General features: G+C 43.2%; 1 protein-coding gene across 2 annotated transcripts in view; it reads left to right on the forward strand.

The window, feature by feature from the left end:
• The first annotated feature begins 14,153 nt into the window (after window positions 1-14,153).
• Window positions 14,154-20,070, forward strand: part of COLEC12 (collectin subfamily member 12) — a 93,503-nt gene continuing 87,586 nt past the window's right edge. Inside the window, exon 1 of one of the 2 annotated variants that reach the window (XM_032180701.1) lies at window positions 14,154-14,298. In XM_032180701.1, the coding sequence (XP_032036592.1) occupies window positions 14,286-14,298 (13 nt within the window). In that variant the 5' untranslated portion in view covers window positions 14,154-14,285. The remainder of the gene's footprint in view (window positions 14,299-20,070) is intronic. The other variant, XM_032180702.1, reaches the window with a different exon arrangement.

Genomic DNA, 20,070 nt, shown 5'->3' on the forward strand with positions numbered 1-20,070 from the left:
CTGAGAAGACGTAAAAGGATTACAGTCCATATAACTTATGCAAAACACATGTTCTTGATTTAGCTTTGTTCCAGCAAGTTCCTCACAGGCACCTACTCTGCAGAGCAAGTGCATTTAAATCAGTTGAAACTGGGCTATCACTGACTTCCTTTCTAAATGCATAACTCTTCCCACTCAAATAAATACCTCAAATGCTATAACAAGATGATTTGTTTTGAATAAATGGCAAAGAGGGGCTTTACTGTAACTATTATTTTTTAAAAAAAAACTACTTCGGAACTAAGATGTTAAGGAAGTGGGTACATGAGCAAGCCCAGATAAGCACCCAAATGTATGGCTAAAAAACTGGCATTCTGGTCTTGTTGCTACTTGGGACATTTGTCAAGGCAGGGAAGTGCTGTTTTCTGAATGCTTATACACATTTAGAGCCTGGCCGTCTGTTAGTTCATCACCATTGTCACTTCTTCTGGAAGATGTTGAACATTTTTCCTAAATTGGAGGTTGTAATTCCATGTCCCTTTCCTTCTCCCCAAGAATACAAAAGGTCAAAGGCATCAGGAAGAGTTACCAGAAAGCATTGTAAGTCAGAAGGAGCTCACTCCCTCCAGGAGGAGGAAATGAGAGATGGCTACAGTTACGTCCAAGGATCACTTAGCTGACTGTACTTGCTGGCAGCAGCTCAGTTCCTCTCAGGCAAGCTAATGTTTGTTTCCATAGCCAGCAAATACAACCAGTTCTCACCCTCATCCCTAGAGGCAATGAGCTGCTGTTGAAGCAAGGCTCCACAAAGACAAATGAGCCAAAAGGGAAGGGGCAGGGAAGCAGAGACAGCTTACGTTCATAAGATGAGAAACACAGAGAAAAATTACAAAAAGGACAAAATCCATATGCACATTGGAAGGTTCTTCCATCAGCAGAGCCTGGGAAGTCTTTTCCTACCAAGTAAGTCCTCATATCTCATCCAAGCCCCAAATTTCTCTCTGGGAATGAGCATGGATGGGGCTTTTATTTCCCCGTGGTTAGTTTTGAATGACTCAAAACTTTTCCCTCCCTTTTCCCGTGGGACTGAAGGGCTACATCAACCACCAGCAAAACTTTGCATTCTGTGTTTCATTTCTGTGAAAGAAGAGGCATCTGGACCAACATGACATGGCTTACAAGGCTCAGCTTTCTTTAATTGCAAACACAAATGCTATCAATATGTAAAACAACACAATGACATAAAGTTAAGCCCTTTGGTTAGGTTGAAGGAGGCTTGCAGGGGAAAACAGAAATGCATGGTTTCATAGTAGATTCACTCTGTGCTGCCTTCACTACAGCATGTATATACTATTGCTTCTATGAGCTGGGCCAAAGCAAACTGCCTCAAAGCACCCTTTCTGAATTGCCACAAATGTCCTATACCTAATGTACATTAACATGGGCATATCTATAGTGAGTTCTTTTTTGGACATGGCTGGTAAGGTCAAGGGAGAGAAGACCACTGTCAGGAGCACCTGACAGTCTCCAAGCTGGACCCACAGCTGCATGTAGATGAGTCAATAGTAGCACATGCAATTAAGGCCAAGGAATGCCTTCTTCTTTACTAAGAAGGTTTCCCAGGCCTTTGAACCTAGCAGGTCAGGAAAATAAATAAATAAATAAACAAATAAACAAATAAAACTCTCAAAAGTGGCAAACAATTGAGTCAGTAGTCTCTTGGGAAACCTAGATGCATTCAAGCCCATGGAAGCAGATAGGGTTTCTCCAAGGGTCCCAAAGGAGATTGTCATGATGTTTCGTTGCACATCATCTTTACCATTTTTGAAAGGTCATGGAGGTAAGGAAGTACCCAATGGATGGAGAAAGACAGATGTTTCATCCAACTGTAAAAAAGGTAAGAAGGACAATCTGAGAAACTACAGGCTTGAAAGCCTTTTTCTGATCTCTGAGAAAATCCTTTAGCAAGTCTTGTTGGCTTCTGGGCAGCTAAAAGAGGGGAAGGTGACTGGGGACAAAGGATAAATCATGCCTGACCTCAGTGCCTTATGATGAAATGACCATACCTGATGATGAGGAAGCAGCAGTGGATGTCATTTACCTCAATTTTAGCAATGCTTTTGACATGGTCTCCCACAGCGTACTTATTTTAAAGTTAAGATGCTGTGGTCAAAGTGGGTGGACTGCTTAGATGGGTGAAATACTGGCTAGATATCCAGCTCAAAGAGTAGTGGTTAATGGTTCCAGCCCCTGTCTAGACATCACTTAAAAGTGAAGTCTATCCTATTTTATACTTTTATCACTGACCTGGAGGAGGTGATGGGGTGTAATTTCATAAAGTCTCCAGATGAAACCAAACTGTCTAATCACTGTGCACAGGAGCAGTGCTGGGTCCTAGGCAGATTGGAGGAATGGCTCAACCAAAATGTTTGGAAATTCAAGAACAAGTAGAATATTCTGCACATGAGATGGACTAACCCACTGCAATGGGGTGGGAACTGGTTTTCCAGGGAGCAGTTCTATGGGAAGGGCCCTGGAGGTTGTGGAGGACAGCAAGCTGAAGAGTTGCCCGCAGTGTGCTCTGGCAGCAAGAAAGGTTGTAGTGTCTTCCTGGGCTACATTAACAGGAGGACAGGCAGCAGATCAAAAGGTGCGATTTTCCTCTTTATTTGGCACTCATTAGATCATATCTGGACTACTGCAACCAGTTTGGAGCACTTTGGTACAAGAAAAGACAGTCAACTAGAGCAGTTCCAGTGGAGGGCCATCAGGATGGTCAGAATGGCCAGTCCCCTCCAACCGAAATGATTCTGTGTTCGAATTTTGTCATACACGTGAATTTTGTTCTTTGATACTTCTTTAAAACATTTCTGTGTATATTTCAAAATTTGTTTCTTGGCAAGTACTTTGACAAGATCAATTTACTGAATAGAAAAATGGGGCTTTATTGCACAGGTAAGTATCTCAAAGGGAAAAAAAAAAGAACATTGCAATCAAACCAGCTGCCGGTTACCAATTTTAAAGTACATTATAGAAAGTAATACAACACAAAAAGAGTAACCTTAAATTCAGAATATTAAATGGCAACACAAGAACCAAACTCCCCTGTACTTGAACCTGTAAATTGGCTCCAGGAACAGGAGTCAGGTGGTGCCTCTGGTGCCTTGTCTTGTTTTCATTGCCTGGGAAATGTTTATTGCTTGCACTGCGAATGGCACATGGGCTGAACACTGTCTGCTGCTGCTTCGTGCTTCACACTCCTCCCTATTCTTGTGGTTCACCATTGACCAGAAACCCCAGAGATCTCCAGATCATAAAGGAAAAGATTGAATGAACAGGTGTTCACATACTTGTTCTGCAGTTCATGCTGATTTTGGCAGGTTTTGACCAAAAATTGCTCTGTCAAGGAGTATACCTGTTCTCTTTCAGTGAAGAAAACAGTATTACAAATGGCAGAATGCAACCTCTGCCCTTAATTATTTTTTTTTATTTTATCAATGCATACCAGAACTCTTCTCTCTCTATCACAACTATCCCTGCAGTAACAACAGAGCTGGTGAGTAATAGGGAGCCAGCAGAGGCTTTGCTCTTGGTGTCTGTGCTTTTGCCTCTCTGAGATCACTCCTAAGTTCACATCCTATAGCTTTATCCCAGGCCATCCATCAGAACTGCTTGCTCAGAAAACAGTCCCTGCCAACTATAGCCACTTAAGGTTGATCTCCATCTGCTTTGGGGCTTTCTCCCAGGTCACCCAATTTCACAAGCTCTGTGCATCATCCAGGCTGGAAAGGGGCCTGCAGTGGGCAGAGAGCTCAAGTCCTCAATGTGCTCCCTGAACAGCTGCAGATGTGTTGCCAGATCATAAGGGAATTATTTTCAATCCCAGTACTCCACTGGAGCACCTGCATTGAAACGGGCTAATAACAGTGCTTGTTTGCTGAACATTAAACCAAAACGCATGGAATATCCTGTCCACATATATATGAGACTTTGCAAACCAGCTGTATGTTGAGAAGTCATCTTCCAAGTAGAGAAAAGGATGGTCTATCTTCTGTCCTGGTAGGTATGGATGGCTAACGTAAGACCAGCTGCCAAGAAAGGTGGTGTCATCTGTCATAAAGCAGTGGGTAAATAAGAGACTGGGGAGGACATGACTGGGGACCAGGAATTTCAGGGCTGCCTGTGACCAGCTGTGTCCTTAAACACTGTGACTCAAAAACAGCTCATGCAGATAATCTTTTGCTCAGGTAGGCTTGTGGGTAAGTTTAAGTGGATTTCAGAAAGATATGAGTGCACGTATGTCATTTCTCATATACTTCTCAAGTAGATGAAGCTCACTTCTCTGCTGGGGACATAGTTTTGTTGGCCTTTCAGAAAACCTGACAGCCTGGAGTGACAAGAGAAAGGTAAAAGTCAGTTTGTTCCCTCATGTCCTTTCCACAGATATCTCCAAACACATTTTGGGCTCTATCTTACCATTACAGGACTGCATGATAGATGGAAGATTAAAATCTCTGTCCACCATGGTCATTCTTTCTTCATTCCTCAACTGTTTTTGGCCTATTACTGAAAGTTACCCAATACTTTCCATTATAAGGGCCTTAGAGCTTTGCCAAAGTTCAGTCATTCTAGCTGTAATTTCTTCTGCTGGCTGGATGCCTCTGGCTGATTTTGTTTGGACCTCTTTTGATAATTTTTTTTTGGAAATTTTTCAGTCATTTCCAAGAAAGAACCTAGGGGAAAATGTATATATTGTTGCCTATGTCAAAAACTAACAGAAATTTTCTCTTAAAAACTCTTATTTCCCAGGCTTTGGAGCACAGTCCTGAAATTTGGTGAGTAGGTGATCTTTGCATCTGGAATGGCCTTTCCTCTTTCCCAGTGGAAGTCTGCAGAGCGTAGAGGCAAGATGCAAACCACAGAGTTGTATAGCAAAGAAAACGTTGAGTCTTTAAGAGCTCTGAGTCACTTGTTTTAAAGGTCGAAGAGTGTGTATGAGGGTTGAGGGAGAAAAGGCAGGGGAAAAAAGAAATTATTGTTTTCAAAGTTGGTGTCTTCAGTGCTAGAGAACAAGACTGACTCTGCCAGAGGGTTCCTGTGTGTTCCCCGGAGAGTCACTGTGTGAGTGACTGTGTGGGGTCTGCTTGGGATGGAGTTCATTTTCTTCACAGTAGCTCATGCAGTGCTGTGCTTTAAATCTGTGACCAAAACAGTGTTGATAACACCAAGGTTTTAGCAAAAGCCGAGCAGTGCTTGCACAGTGTCAAGGCCACCTCTGTTTTCCACACTGCCCCTTCAACAAGTAGGCTGGGGGTGGGCAAGAGACACAGCCAGGGCAGCTGACCCCAAATAACCAAAGAGATATTCCACACCATATGGCATCATGCTCAGCAAGAAAACAGGAAGGTTTTTTTTCCAAAGCAGTTGCTTCTCAGAGACTGACATTAGTCTGCTGGTGGGTGGTGGTGAGTGATTGCCTTTGCATCATGTTTTTTTTCTTCTTTTCTTTTTCTTTTTTTTTTTATTTTTCCCCTTCACTTACTAGACTGTCTTTATCTCAACCCACAGAGTTTTCTCACTTTTTCCCTTCCAATTCTCTCCCCCATTCCTCTGGGTGGGAGCAAGCAAGCAACTGGGTGGGTGCGGAGCTGCTGGTTGGGGTCAAGCCACCACAGCAACTCACCAACAACCAGCTCATCCTAGCTTGTCACTACCCATGTTTTTCTCTACAGTCCTGGCAGGAGTCCTATGGTGTTGTTTGTAAGTACTCACTCCTGCCATGGAAGTCAATGGGATCTAGCCTGCAAACCTGTGAAATACCATATATGACAGTAGCTGGATTGCAGAGTTTGTGTCATCTGCAGCACACAAATGTCCCAATCTCTCCATCATCCACACGTGAGACTTGGCTCAGAGTATGTCAGGATTGCTTTCTGTAGGTTTCACAAACATGGAAAGCAAGGTGAGGAAGGGCAGAAGCAACATTATGTGTAGCTGAGTTTCATGGATTCTCATGGAGTTGTGATTAGGGCTTTTAGACAGCCTTGCCAAGTGGAAGGTGGAAGGTGCCCTTGGGTCCATAGCTTAAACTTTGATTGTAACCCTGAGTACCCTGAGAAATCAAAGAGTTTCACATGAGGCACTACCTATAAGAGGACAAATTTTAATTTTAATCTTACTGTGGTTCAGTCCTATAAAATTGAGGTAATAATGCTCCTTATTGCTTGGAAAGACATTTGCAAAGTGTAATTAACATTTGTGAAATGTACAAATGCTACATTGATGATAGACATGGAGGAAATCAGTAAATTTATCTTCAGAGCAGAGCCCGAATATTAAAGTGAATGGGACCCAGAGGAACAATGAAGAGAAGATAAAATACTGAATGGGTGTTCACTAAATGGGTTTAGTCCCTTCTCTGTACTGAATAAAAGTGAGTACACTAAAGTAACCTAACATCCATATCAATACTTTTTATCAGTAGGAATAAATATGTCTTGTCAATAATCCCAAACACATTCAGGTAAATTAAGGTCACATGGGCAATCTTTCTTCTGACATTTGCTAGCTGCTGAGTGCTTGATTTCACAATCTCGGAAATGTTCTTTGACAGTAATTCTTTGTGTATGGTATTTATGAAGTTTGACAAAATGAAAAAGATATGGGATGTCTCCAAAGCTGTAATTAATAATTCAAGTGAATATCTAATGCCATGTAATCTATCTGAAATGAGACAGAAATACTTCATAGGAAGCAATTGTTGATAACACAATCTCAGAAGCTATTTATCATTACCTATCATTTGATTAATCTGTTCTCTTTGAAGACTGTTTAGCCTAAAATACAAGACCAACATAAATGCGGGGAAAAAAAAATACTTATTAGAGTGGCTATGATTTATTGTCATTTGGTGATCATTATACCCCAACAAGCAAAACGTCAAAGGTTCAACAGTCTCTATAAAAAGTAATTTACATACATTACAGATGTGTTCTACGTAGTAAGCAAAATACTTTACATTTGGAATCATGGTATTCCCAGATTTTCAAAGGTTTTTTTTTTCTGTTCTTTTTGAGCTAAACTCAGAGATGAGGAGTTGTAATTCAATATTCCCTTGGACCTACTTACACCCACTTGTTGAAGCGTCAGGGAGTCCTGGTGGGTGTAACTCACATGCTGAAGAGCCAAAGTACGTTGCAATAACATTAACTTAGTGAAGGGAGGATACACTGCCTTTTGATTTGCTTTTCTTGCTGTGTTCATCTCCTGTGGCCAAGCAGTGTACAAGGCATACACACTTAGCATCTGTGTGACTCTGAGGCCTGAGGAGAGAGGTTAGGAAGACCATAAAATTAGATGTGCTATGTGGCATTGGCATAACCAGTAAACTTTGGGAGAGGACACACAATGCAGTGTCACATTGGGGTCTGATAAAAAACTAGACTACACCAGCTCCCACTCTCTCTAGTGTCAGATGGCTTTACAAAGACACTCTGCACATCACCCTACATTTAGGAGAACTTGCACAGCTGTACAGGAGCATGCAGAACATGCCCACCCATCTGTGAACTATAGATAAAATGCATGGCGTGTAACCAGAACTGTAGGATGCTCCTCTGGGCTGAAAGAGCCAAATTCTGAGGATATTGCTGCTTGCAGGCTCCCACTGAAGATAACTAGAAGTGGAATGTCATTGGCATTTGAAGAGCCTCAAAAAAAGGCAAGATCTTTACCTCCTTCTGTCAACATGAGTCAAACCATGGCCAGTATTATTTTGATATACTCCAGCGAAAGAACTGACACAAACAGACCTTGGGCAGTGAGAAACTATTTCTGAGGAAATCAGAATTATTTTACTTTGTGTGTTGAAATAAATCAACACTATGAACAAAAAAAAATGTTATTATTAATCTATAAAAAGCTACTTCTGCAAGCATCCTAATAAAATCTAGCACTAATTATTTGGTCTTGGTTTTGCTGTCTTCAACAGTTAAGTATTCTAGCAGTAATGGAATTACTTTTTATTATATGAAATCTTGGTGCACAAAAATCAATTTTTATTGGCTTAAGTATTAAGCAGATGCAATAGCTACAGTTGTTTTCAGTAATTTTGACAAAATACTGTGCAAGGAAATTGGTCTATAAATTGCCAGAATATAATTTCCCAAACTTTCTGACCTGGAATGAATCACCCTTCATTCAAAATACAAAACAAGAAAAACAAAAACATAATGATGGTGTGTTTCATCAAATATAAAAAAATATGAAAAATAGTGGTCCATAAATATTGTCTGCAGGTAATAGTCATAACTGTACTTTTCTTTGCATTCCAGCAGTTTGTTTTTCTTTAAATGTAGGGCAATGTAACCATCTAGTCCATTTTAGAGCCCTGTCATGTTATTCCTCCAGGAATTTCAGCTTCTAAAAGAAAAAGATCACAGCAATCAACAGAATAAATAAATGAATAAAGGAAATGGCATGTGGGCCTTCACATGATCAACATTCAAACCATACCTAGAACACATACCTAGAGCAGAAGTCTGTCTCTCTGAGTAACTTTGGCATACTTAAAAGATAACCAGGTGTTTTGTTGCTTTCAGAATTTTCTTCAGCTTCCCAATTAATCAAAACAGTAAAGGAAAACAAACAAACAAACAAAAAGAAACCACTTCACTTGTCAGAGGCAAGTCTAGATAAAAAAATACTTTCAAATTATGATGCTAATTACCCAGAATAAGAAAAGGCTCATTTTGTGGATTTAACAAAATTATTAGTAAATAACTTCAGCATTTGTTCAGTATCATTTACAAACTCATTACCCAGATCCAAGGATAATATCTTTGCTCTAGGCACAGATCCAAAATGGTCATTAACAACAATATGAAACTGTTGTGGAGAAAAAGATTTATCATTAAAATATGTTATAATACTCAACTCTTACTTTTCAAATGCACATTTTGTATTGAGCCCAAATGGTATTTACTTCAGACAAATGATCTCCCACATATGGTTCCTGCATTACATGCAATTCTTTTCAATGATGCAGTCAAATTTTCTTCAGATTTTTTTTATTTAATTGTTGCCCTTCACATTGCATGTGGGCTCAGGCAATTAGAAGGCTGCCATTCAAAGAGAACGGCACACATATCTTTACATGCGTGGACCACATATTCCAGCATCTCTCTAAGATGCGCCAAATAGCTTGTGGTTTGAGAAGAAAAGAGTGATTCTGAAAAAAAATAAATAAATAAATAAAAAGGAACCATGTACATTTTGTTATTATATCACTTCAGCAAATTTTGCACAAATTGTTCAAAAATGTAAATAGAGAGATAAAATTTGCCTCTTTTCTTTTGAATCACCAACAAATTTGAACATGTTTTGCAGAGTAGAATAGAGTGTGAAATTGTATAAATGAACTTATTGTTATTCAAGAGAAGACTGTAGCAAGGAAAACAAGACCAGCTAACACCTGGTTGGCAAGCGCTTAAGGTCACACTATGCGACAGCAACTGTCAAGTTCTCACTTGGGTACCTCATTTCAGCATTCCATGAATACATTGTAATAGTTCTGTGTAACCGAGACATGTTAGATGGACATAAGATTTTCTAAACAAGGACAATTTGTTTAGATCCTCTAGATTCTGGCTGCAAAATGGGATCACTTTGTGACAGGCTGCCATGGCAGACTTGCAATAGCACAATTTTGTTAGTTTTTGCTATTGGATTAAAAAAACAGGTTTCATAGCTTTTGTCCTCAACTAGAGTAACAATAAGGTCCCTAGAATTAAGTATTTTTGTGAATGTAGATTTCCTAGGACACAGCCTAAATACATGTAGGTTCTTAAAAAGGAAAGAATAAGAAAATATGCTTGAAACTTTTTCTGAGATCAGTGGGTTTAACCAGAGAGGCAGTGGAATTGTGTTTGGCAAATGCCACGGCTTTGAATGAAATTTGAAAAACATAAAAAAGTATAAAAAGCTCAATATGCAGGACTGGGGACAATGCTCATAGGGCATAGGAAGAGAAAAGGAAAAGATGCCCACCAACAGGACCACCACACCATCTAGCTCTGAGCAGCCCCAGTAGTGCGATCTCGTTCCACCCAGAAGTGGTTCAAACCCTGGGACCTGTGATGCCACTTCCAACAAAATAATTCCTGGCAGGTTGGCTGCAGGAAGTGCCACAGGGACTGCTGTGTCTCTGTCAGCTTTTCCTGCTGCAGTACTGTCCTCCTGTACCTTCACTGTATCCAACCCTAGGGGACTCTAGCAGCCCTATAGAAAACTGCAGCCCATAACCCACTGCCCGAAGGTAGGATGGGGTATTTGTAGCCAAACTAAACATAAGAACTGTCCTTTGGAAGTACAGACCATCAATTTAAAGTGCTCATCCACCAAGAGCTGGACAATTGGGGTCATTTGGGGAGCTGCGTATGCAGGCAACTGAAACAAAAACAGTGGAAAGGAGACTGGAGAGCAGAGTCTATTTAGGGATAGAGACATGCTCTCGATGATTTTTAAAGCCAGTATTTCTAAGCAATGGTAGTAATTTTACACCAAAGGGCAGCTAAGAATCACCACACTGCTCTCTCACTCTCCCACCTCAAAAGGACAGGGGGAGAAAATATGATGAAAAAAGCTCATTGAGTTGAGATAAGGACAGGGAGATCACTCAACAAGTACTGTTATGGGTAAAACAGACTCAGTATAAAGGAGATTAATGTAATTTATTGCCTACTACTAACAGACTAGACCAGTCAGAAACTAAAAGCAAACTAAAACCACTTTCCCCCCATTCACCCTCTTCTATTTCCTCCCCCCAAGCAGTGCAGGGGAACAGGTTATGGGGGCTGTGGTCAGTCCCTGATGTTTTGCCTCCACCGCTTCTTCATGGTCCCTCTCTGCCCCTGTTCCACGTAGGGTCCCTCTCACATGATGCCATCCTTCACAAACTGAACCTGCAGGGACTGCCCACAGGCAGCAGCTCTTCAAGCACTGCTCCCACACGGCTCTGACCCACGGGGTCCATCCCCCAGGAGCAAACTGCTCCAGCACGGGTCTCCCACGGGTGGGCAGCAGCTCCTCCCAGATTCCTGCTCCTGCGTGGGCTCCTCTCCACGGGCTGCAGCTCCGGCCCCGGGCCTGCTCCTGCAGGGGCTCTTCATGGGCTGCAGCCTCCTCCAGGCCACATCCACCTGCTCCACCGGGGGCTCCTCCACCCATGGCGGGGCTGCAGCGTGGAGATCTGCTCCATGTGGGACCCATGGGCTGCAAGGGGACAGCCTGCTCCACCAGGGACCTCTCCACAGGCCACAGGGGAACTGCTGCTGCCTGCCTGGAGCACCTCCTGCCCTCCTGCTGCACTGACCTTGGGGACTGCAGGGCTGCTTCTCACTCCTCTCTCCCAGCTGCTGTTGCACAGCACGCTTTTTGTTTGTTTGTTTGTTTGTTTGTTTGTTTGTTTTTCCTATCTTCAATCTGCTCTCCCAGAGTCCCACCCAGCATCGCTCCCTGGCTCAGCTCTGGCCAGCAGCAGGTCCCTTTTGGAGCTGTCTGGAGCTGGCTCTGATCTGACATGGGGCAGCTGCTGGGCTCTGCTCACAGAGGCCACCCCTGCAGTCACCCTGCTAACAAAACCTTGCAATGTAAACCCAGTACAGTCATGCCAGTTGTTTGTTTGTTTGCTTGTTTTGATCTTCCGGAATTCCCCAGTTTCTTCAAACTGTGTTTGATGAAAGAGAGTATATGCTCCATAACATCAGCAATTCATTGCCATTAGGCTTGATCAACTTCCCCATGTCCATCAACCATCAGCAATCAGGTTTCCCTTTTTTGTGGGTTCATTAACCCTAGGGTTGATAATAAGGGTTGTGACAGTGTCTAACAGCTCTACCTTCTTCTGTCAGATGAAGATGAGTCAGTAGAAAGAAGGAACACTTCAGAAAAGAAAAAATAAATGCTTGGGTTTAGAGGAAAAATTTGACACATGAACAAGAGTGAAATGCGTCAATGAAAATGAAAACAATAGAACAGTTCACAGCTCATCTGAATTTCTTTGCTAACAGAGAGTTTAAAATTTTATCAGTAGAAGATCATCAACCATTTTAATATAGAAAGTATTTATGAGAAATTTGTTATGAAATACAAGTTATATGAATAAAAGAGGATATAGAAGCATAATTTAGAAATATGAAGTTTCTCACTATGTCTGTAATTATTAATTATTTTAAAGTCACAAGAATGGAGGTAGATTTGGGACCTAATGAATCAATCATAAATTTCTATATTAATTCAAAATACTCATAATTTTTCTTTCAGCTAGTAAAGAACACATTTTCTTCAGACACAGCAGTTCACAACTCACAGACCCATAAGTCTCCGCAATATTTGGTTGCTATTGCTTCGTTCACTAAAGCTGATCTCTGAAGAGTTAAAAGTGTTATCAGTAACTGCTTTTGAGGAATTTTCTAAATTCCTGCACATTCCTGCTCCTTGTGCGTTCCATGGTATCACAGTTTTAAAGTAATGCTCCTTTTCCTTTTCCTTTTCCTTTTCTTTTTCCTTTTCCTTTTCCTTTTCCTTTTCCTTTTCCTTTTCCTTTTCCTTTTCCTGCATTCCTTCAGCACTCGGCTTTCAATTAGAAATAGTTTTCCTTCAGAAAATGGGGCTTCATTATTGGATTCATCCAGTCCATGAAAATTAATGGAAAGATTTCTACTTGGATACATATCCATGGGCTTTGGCTCAGAGTCAGGATAGTTTTGTAGTTTGTGAAACTGAACAATATTGATTCTTCAAAACAAAAACTGTAAATTAAATTAGGATCCAAAATAAAACACATAAGTGACCAAGCATTATTTGGTCCTATAAACATTCTGAGTGCTGCTGTCCTAACCCAACACTCTGCTACAGGACATCCTTAACTACCTCATGACTACATTCAGATTTAAGTGTTGTACTAACGACATGTAGCAAAAATAGATATTTCAGTCAACTGCCAGTGTGCAAACTAAAAGCTGGGTCAAGTCTCTTTGATATCTGAGCCCTGCTTTAAAGTAGCAAATGGTTACTGCAGCTGGTGCACAAGTATTTTCAGCAACACCACACTGCAAGAGAACAGGTATCACTTCAGAGACAGCAAAACTCTCTCAAGTAATTGTCAACGCAAGGTAGCAAAAAAAATGAAGGGTCTTGAATTTCTAAATCCAGGCTTTAATTTTTGCTCTACAACGGTTACTTTTTGTGATTTTAATCTTCTGCTCCTTGCTCTGGTGAGACCCTTCCTGAGAGGTTTCCAGTGCTGTTTGACCTGGTGTTAAAGTAATGTTGGGGTACTGCACCATGACTGTTGCGGTACACATCGGAAACGTAGGCTGGCTGAAAAGACTACACAGCACAAACGCTTCTTTGGGCATCCCCCCATCCAACAGGCTGTGATACCTCTAACTGCAAAGCTGAGGTGATGTTGCCTGCATCTCCTTTCTGCAGCGGGAAAGCCTCTCTGACACCTCCACGACTTTGCTCATCCCCTGAACAAAACAGTGTGCATTGGTCGAGCTCTGCTTCATCAGCACTGACGTTAATTGTTAAAGCTGGACCATAAAGTGTTATCACTGCCTTCAAAAATCAAAAAAAGAGTAAGTTTGCCGAAAATCAGTGCGCCTCCCATGCAAACAGGAGTTGGTAGATGATCCGCTATTCCTGGCAGCATCCACAACTGGAGAAATAAAAGCCGCCTGGCCTGTCTATACCCAACCCCACAAGCATTCACACCCAACCTTCAGTCCGCACCCCGCACACGACCCCATGGAGCTCAGCAGGAGCCAGCAGGAGCTCAGCACGCCCCGCAGCCCCTTCCCAAGCGATGGGCGCTGGGGTTTCACCCAAAGGTCCCCCCTGGAGAGGGGAGACACCTCCGTGCGGGGAGGGACGTGTGACACCAGGTGACACCAGAATGACCGTCGGGAGGGCAGCAAGCCCCCCCAAAGCCCAGCACAGCCCCGCCTCGGGCTCTGCACGGCCCCGGCCGCGGCCCCTTCTCCCCGGGGCGGAGGGCGGGAGGCGGGGCCGGGCCGCGGCTCGGCGGGGCCGGGCCGGGCCGCTCGGGGCTGGCGGCGAGATCGCGGTGCCGCCGGCGGCCGAGGAGCCACGGCGGGCGGCAGGGGCAGCGGCAGCGGCAGCGGCAGCGGCCGGGCGTGTATGAGCAGCGGCACGGCGCCGCCCGGCCCCCGGCATGGCCCGGCTGTAGGCAGCCACCCCCCGCCGCGCCCCGTCCGTCCTATGCGAGCCGCCCCGGCGCCAAGATGAAAGGTAAAGGTAGGGAAAGCAGCGGGGGGAGCGCTCCGCCGCCCACACCACACCGGGAACCCAGCACCGGGAACCCAGCACCCGGCAGCGGGCACCGGGCACCGGCACCGGGCAGCCCCCGGAGCGCGGCGTCGCGGTGTCCCCTCGCCGCCCTGCTTTTATTCCCCCCTTTCCCCACCCGCCAGGAGTTTCGTTTCTCCCTCTTGTATTTCTTTATTTCCATCTATTATTATTCATTTCTTTTTATTATTATTATTATAACTTCTTCTTGCCGGCGTTGCGCGATGTTCGCGGTGTCGCTGCTGAACATCTGGCAGTGATTAGGTGCCAGCGGAGGCTTGAGCTGGCTTGTGAAATGCATTTGGCATATTTCTCCTCGACGTCCACCGACTGGAAAATATTTGGGCTTCGCTTTGCATCTGCTAAAGCTGAAACTTCGTCTCTTTTCCTATTTCCTTCATCCTCTTCCCCCCCTCCCCTTCTCCATTTAAATGGGTGAAGCGTGCCGCTGCTGCCGGCTGACCCCATCCTAAAAAGTTGTGACTGAGGTGTAGCTGGTAACAAACACGGCAAATTGCTACATCGTAGCCTAGTCAGGATATATCGGGGAGTTGCAAGGAAGCCTTCTTTTTATGAAAATTGATAGCCCTACGACAAAAGGCAGAGAGCCCTTGCACACCAGGCGATAGCTACGATGAGAACATCAAAGGACGTTACGGAAAGTTTAGGAAGTGCTGGGAAGTTTGGGAGGGTTGGGTCTCGTTTTGCTTCGGAGACAAAAATAAACTGGAAGGGTGGAAGGGAAAAAACACACACACAAGAAAATTGCTTTTGGGCACCAGTGTGCCTGTGCTTGGATTGCAGGGGTTGCTTCCAGATGCCAGGAGGGCAGTAAACATCATGATAGTTACACTGAGTTTCCAGAGCCCGGGACACCAAATGATGTGATTATTTATTCACATGCCAGAGTAGCTGCCCGAAGGGAGGAGAAGCCTTTATTTTATTTTATTTTATTTATTTTTTTTTTTGGGGGGGGGAGCTGTTTTGGGGGGTTTTAGTTTTGCAAGCCCCCCCAACCCCCTTTAAGTTACTTCTTGCCCTGTGATGTGATCTCTCCGCAAGACATTAAAAATAATGTATTTATAATGTTCTTTATAGGGGTACTCGTGCCAAAAGTTTTGTCATCAGCTTGTCATTATCAGCATAACTGTAGTGGCAGGAACAAGCCAAAACAATGGGAATCCAGGGATATAAGACCACGGGTGTTATCACTGAAAGCCTTACTTTCTGTTTTTGCTGGGGCTGAGACCCTGCTGGTTGTGTGGGGGAAGGCAAAGGGCAGAGGACAGCAATAATGTTTTTGGGTAGCCATGTGCTGTGATGCATGGCACCTGGGACCAGGGTTTGAATCCACTGAAACTAGCGAGCGTTTTGTTGTAGTTGTAAGTGGGTGTAGGACGTGGTCTGGCAAATTACAACTTCTGTCTCCTTCTGCTATGCCTCCGGTGCTCTTTGCAAAGTGAAGTGGCGTTTGGAGGGGCGATGTCACCCCTGCTGCGAGCACGTGCTGATGCCCGCGCCCTAGCGAGAGGGAGATGCTTCATTCTGCCTGCTAGCCATTGCCAGTCAGCTTCCCCGAAAGTGACCACAGCTGTCTTATTCTTCCTCCCTCACAGAATTACAAAAATCAGTAATAAAACATGCAAAAAAGAAGGTGACTGAGCTAATAACAAGAGAAGTGTAAGCCTTCAGACAAGTCATCAGGTCAAATGCTATTGCCGGTCTTATGGAAGCTATAGAGCCACAGCAAATTTTGACTCTGTGTTTTCCTTTTCTGGGTGCATATTTGGTTTTCACATTTTCTCTTTGAACTCAATGCTGGTGATAATTGTAGGACCTTAGAAGTCAGTGTAGCTACACATTTTTCTCAGTAACAAGATGATCTGTTGATTGCAGCTGTCTCTGTATCTACCCTCTCTGGAGAACAGAGGAATATCTAAATAATTACATCACTAAATATCTGTAAGGAATAAATTATATTTTCCATTGCTGGGATTTGTAAAGTGTTATGTTTTAAATCAGTAAAATAAATTGAGGTTTATGCTTAATACTCTTGCAGTTTTATTTCCAGCAAACTACACTGAGCTCACAAACTTTGTGATACATTTTAATAATAATTCATCTACTTTATAAAGGGACTCGACTGCTTTAGGGTCAGATGTATCTTTACCAAGTGATAAGTTTTCTTCAAAGTTTTAGTTATGTATTGGGGTGCGAAGCGGTATTTGTCGCCTAGGAAATAAATGAAAACAGCTTCCTCGGAGTCAAATAGCACTGCACGTTCAAAAACATTGGGCCCAATTTAAGGCAGGGATACGTGTTGTTCTTTCTATATATCCATTATGTATTTTGTAATTTGTATTGTAAACCAGATCTGCAGTCAGTGCAGGCGTGGCTGCTGTGGTTTTGCCATTTGAAATGTGGGTTTTGTTTGGGCAATGACAGACTACTGATGACACAGTTAAGGTGGTCCTTTGGGGCTCTTGCTCCGGGGTGGCAGCAGTGCTCCGCGGTTCGTGGCTAAGGCAGCCCAGCTGCTTCTTTCCACTGATCCTCCTCTGACCTCTTCCTAAGAGATCAGCCCAGAGTGCTAAAACCACCGCTTATGTCTCTTAACCCAGAGCCTGGATGTAATCTGCAGGTGGAACCTCCGCTTTCGACACTTGAACGTGCACTCAAAATTCTCCTGTTCTCTCTTGACTGCCTTGAAAATTCTTAAAGTAAATAATGCCTTTGGATGATGTCTGTCTTCTTGACAGATTTTGTCTTCTGAACCGTTTTGATGCCACTGCTATTTTAAAGAATAAAGCTAAATTTTCAAATGCTGGAGAAATGTGTCTCTCTCCCTCTCTAATCTTCTTGTGTATGAAATCAAATGAATGTTTGTCTGCAAATAGGTCTTCCCTGGATAGAAACAGCAAACTGCAAATTTCAAAAAAATCCAGTCCAGAACATTTTGCAGAAGCCAGAAGGCATCTGAAAAACAAGGATTAGAAGTGGAGTGATCCAGTAACCTCTACTTACTCCAGTTATAACAGAGTTTATATGAATATAGTGACATAAACATGAAACATATGCAAAAGCTCTGAGTGGTGTGTGTTGGACATGTCACAGGACCCTACTACAGAAGTTCAAAGGCATGAGCAGTTATAATAAATGTGTGATACAACGCAGAACAAATCCCGAGCAATGCTACTATACAGCCAGTGTATCCTGAATTGGCTGGTAGCAATAGAGGATTTTAAATGTGTGTGTGAGAAAGATGATCAGGCACGCACGTGTCAAAGGATATTCTCCTTAGCCACACAGATGAAAGAAAGCAGAGTTTTAGAAGCTGTGAAAATGCAAGGGAAATCTGTTACTGCACAAGTAGAAATATGACTGTACAACAGTAATGGCTCTTAAGCAGAATTAGCATATAAGCTATTTAGTATGGGGTTATTTTTGGTAAGAAGTTGTAACTGTGCATCTTAGCTTTCAATACTCTACTTTTCCCAGACACGTAGGACCAGGAATAGCACTGGGGAGTCGATCTGAGTGAAGAAGGCAGTTGTTTAAATCTCTCGTGGCTCTTTCTTCTGCTGCTTTGGAGAAGAGGAATTTATTCTAGGATGGTTTTGCTACAGCTGAGAGCTGAATAGAGCCCTTTTTGTCACAGCGGCTTTACGCTTGGTTTACATCCATAGCCAAAGGCCATTGTGCTCATACGTTCAAACACCTTTGCTGGCTTGGCTAGCAGGTAGGGAGGGAAACAGTCTTGCACAGAGATACAGGGCTTGCAGAGCAAAAACAAAGTCAAAGAAAGAAAGGGAGCTGGAAGAAATGTCAAGGATGAAGGCGATTCAGCACTACAAAGGATGTGTGCCCAGTTATCTTCAGATTCACAAAACACTCCTTATCCTGAGGTTCTCTCATGTCAAAACAGAGATTTCCCCGACGGAAAGCAAAATAAAGGCGCTTTTTAGCAGGCACTGAAAGTGAACATGATCCTCCTAATAATCTGAGTGTGGTCTGTGTGAGAGAGGGATCAGCGTAAGATGAATTGTCTTTGGAGTTTGACTGCTTCCACCTAAAATTGCAATCCCTTTTGGTGCATAAATTTGAGGTGAAGACTGGGACGTCGCTAGGAAACAAAGTGGATGACTTATGGGAGGCAATATAGAAGTATGTTGTTCAGGAATGCGTATGCTGTTTTAATGCTCTTGTTAATTGCCTCCTCCAACATGCAGACAGGGAGGCAAGAGTTTTCAGCGCACTAATGAGAACAGATCTGTTTGCCCTTAAATCATTACACTGAAATATGATATGATTTAAACCTTTAACTTCTAAGGTCAGCCCTCTGCACCGTGCAGCTGGTCCTGGCCCCAGCCGTGCAGCATTGCTCTGCAGCATTCATAGGCTAACAAGTTTTGTTCAGGAAAAAAAAAAAAACACTAATTATTCTCTTCATTTTGTGCCTAAAAAGCAAAACTAGAGCCATCATTCTTATACCTGAATCTCTTAATCTTCTCTTTTTTCCTTTTTTTTTTTTTCATTCTTATTGTGAGCTCTCACATTTTTTGACCTTAGGATTTGGGGTGTATACCAAGACCATAACACTGAAATGCTCCCATTTGCCATGACTGTTTTTTGTTTGTTTGTTTTGTTTATGCATGTGTTTGGTGATGGGGGATACAATCTTAGTCTTGGACTGTAAATCTCAAGGGAAGGTCTATGATCTGCAACCTCGCCTCTTGCTTTATTGTGGTATGAACAGCGGACCAGTTCCCAGATCTGAAGGACAGGGGTTGGGAAAAGCCTCAGTCTCCTTGCCAGGATCCAGGCTGAAGCGACATCCAAAAGGATGCTTGGGGATGCGTGGAGGTGGGCTTTCTTCCAGGGCTGCCTCAGCTGAACCTCTGCCTTAGCTTCTCCAAAGACCTACTGGAGCCGGCTGCTCTGCAGATGCCGAATATATATAACCCCCGTCCCAAGGAGCTCTCCCAGAGAGGAGGCAAAGGACTGGATGGAAAACATTGGTGCTGAGCTCAGAGCCAGCCATGGCAACGTGTTGGCTTGGGACTGCATCAGTAGGGAAGGGTTTTCAACATGGGTTGGGTTTTTATGAGGGAAAGCTTGTCAAAATGGAAGCAAAGAGGGAAAGATTTGAATATGAAAAGCATCCGTAAGGAAAAGGGAATGGAGAAAATCATAAGAAGAAGACAAGTGAAGTGAAGCATCTGTGAAGACAGAGAGGTTACATCCCGTTAGCAAAAGTAGGAGACTGTCCAGAGTAAAAGCTATGAAAACCAGTGCAAACCAATTAGGCTGATGAAGTCATCAACATCTGAAGGCTGCAGCTGTTTGCCGTGCTTCTGCTGGCTCAGTTTCACCTCTAGGTCAGCACTTTGAATGTAGGCTCCATTAATAGTGACCAGAAATGCATATAAATCTGGTCACTGCTCAAAAAGCTTTTGAAATGTGATATGAGAAAGATATTGGTGCTCACTGTGCTCTTCTGTCTGAACACATGTTAATATTACAGAAACCTCACAAGTGGACAAGCCTAGTGAGAGGGCTGAGATGGAGAAGGTGAGCAGAAACAGCTTTAGGATGCTCCAGAAAGTCTCTCCGGCCACCCTTTTTGCACGCACCCTTTTTGAGCAGCGTTCTGCATTGATGCTGGTTTATGGGATAAAGAGAGGAATATCATAATTTTCAACTACTGGGCATGGTGTCTTT

Source organism: Aythya fuligula, chromosome 2, assembly GCF_009819795.1.
Source record: "Aythya fuligula isolate bAytFul2 chromosome 2, bAytFul2.pri, whole genome shotgun sequence".
NCBI lineage: Eukaryota > Metazoa > Chordata > Aves > Anseriformes > Anatidae > Aythya > Aythya fuligula.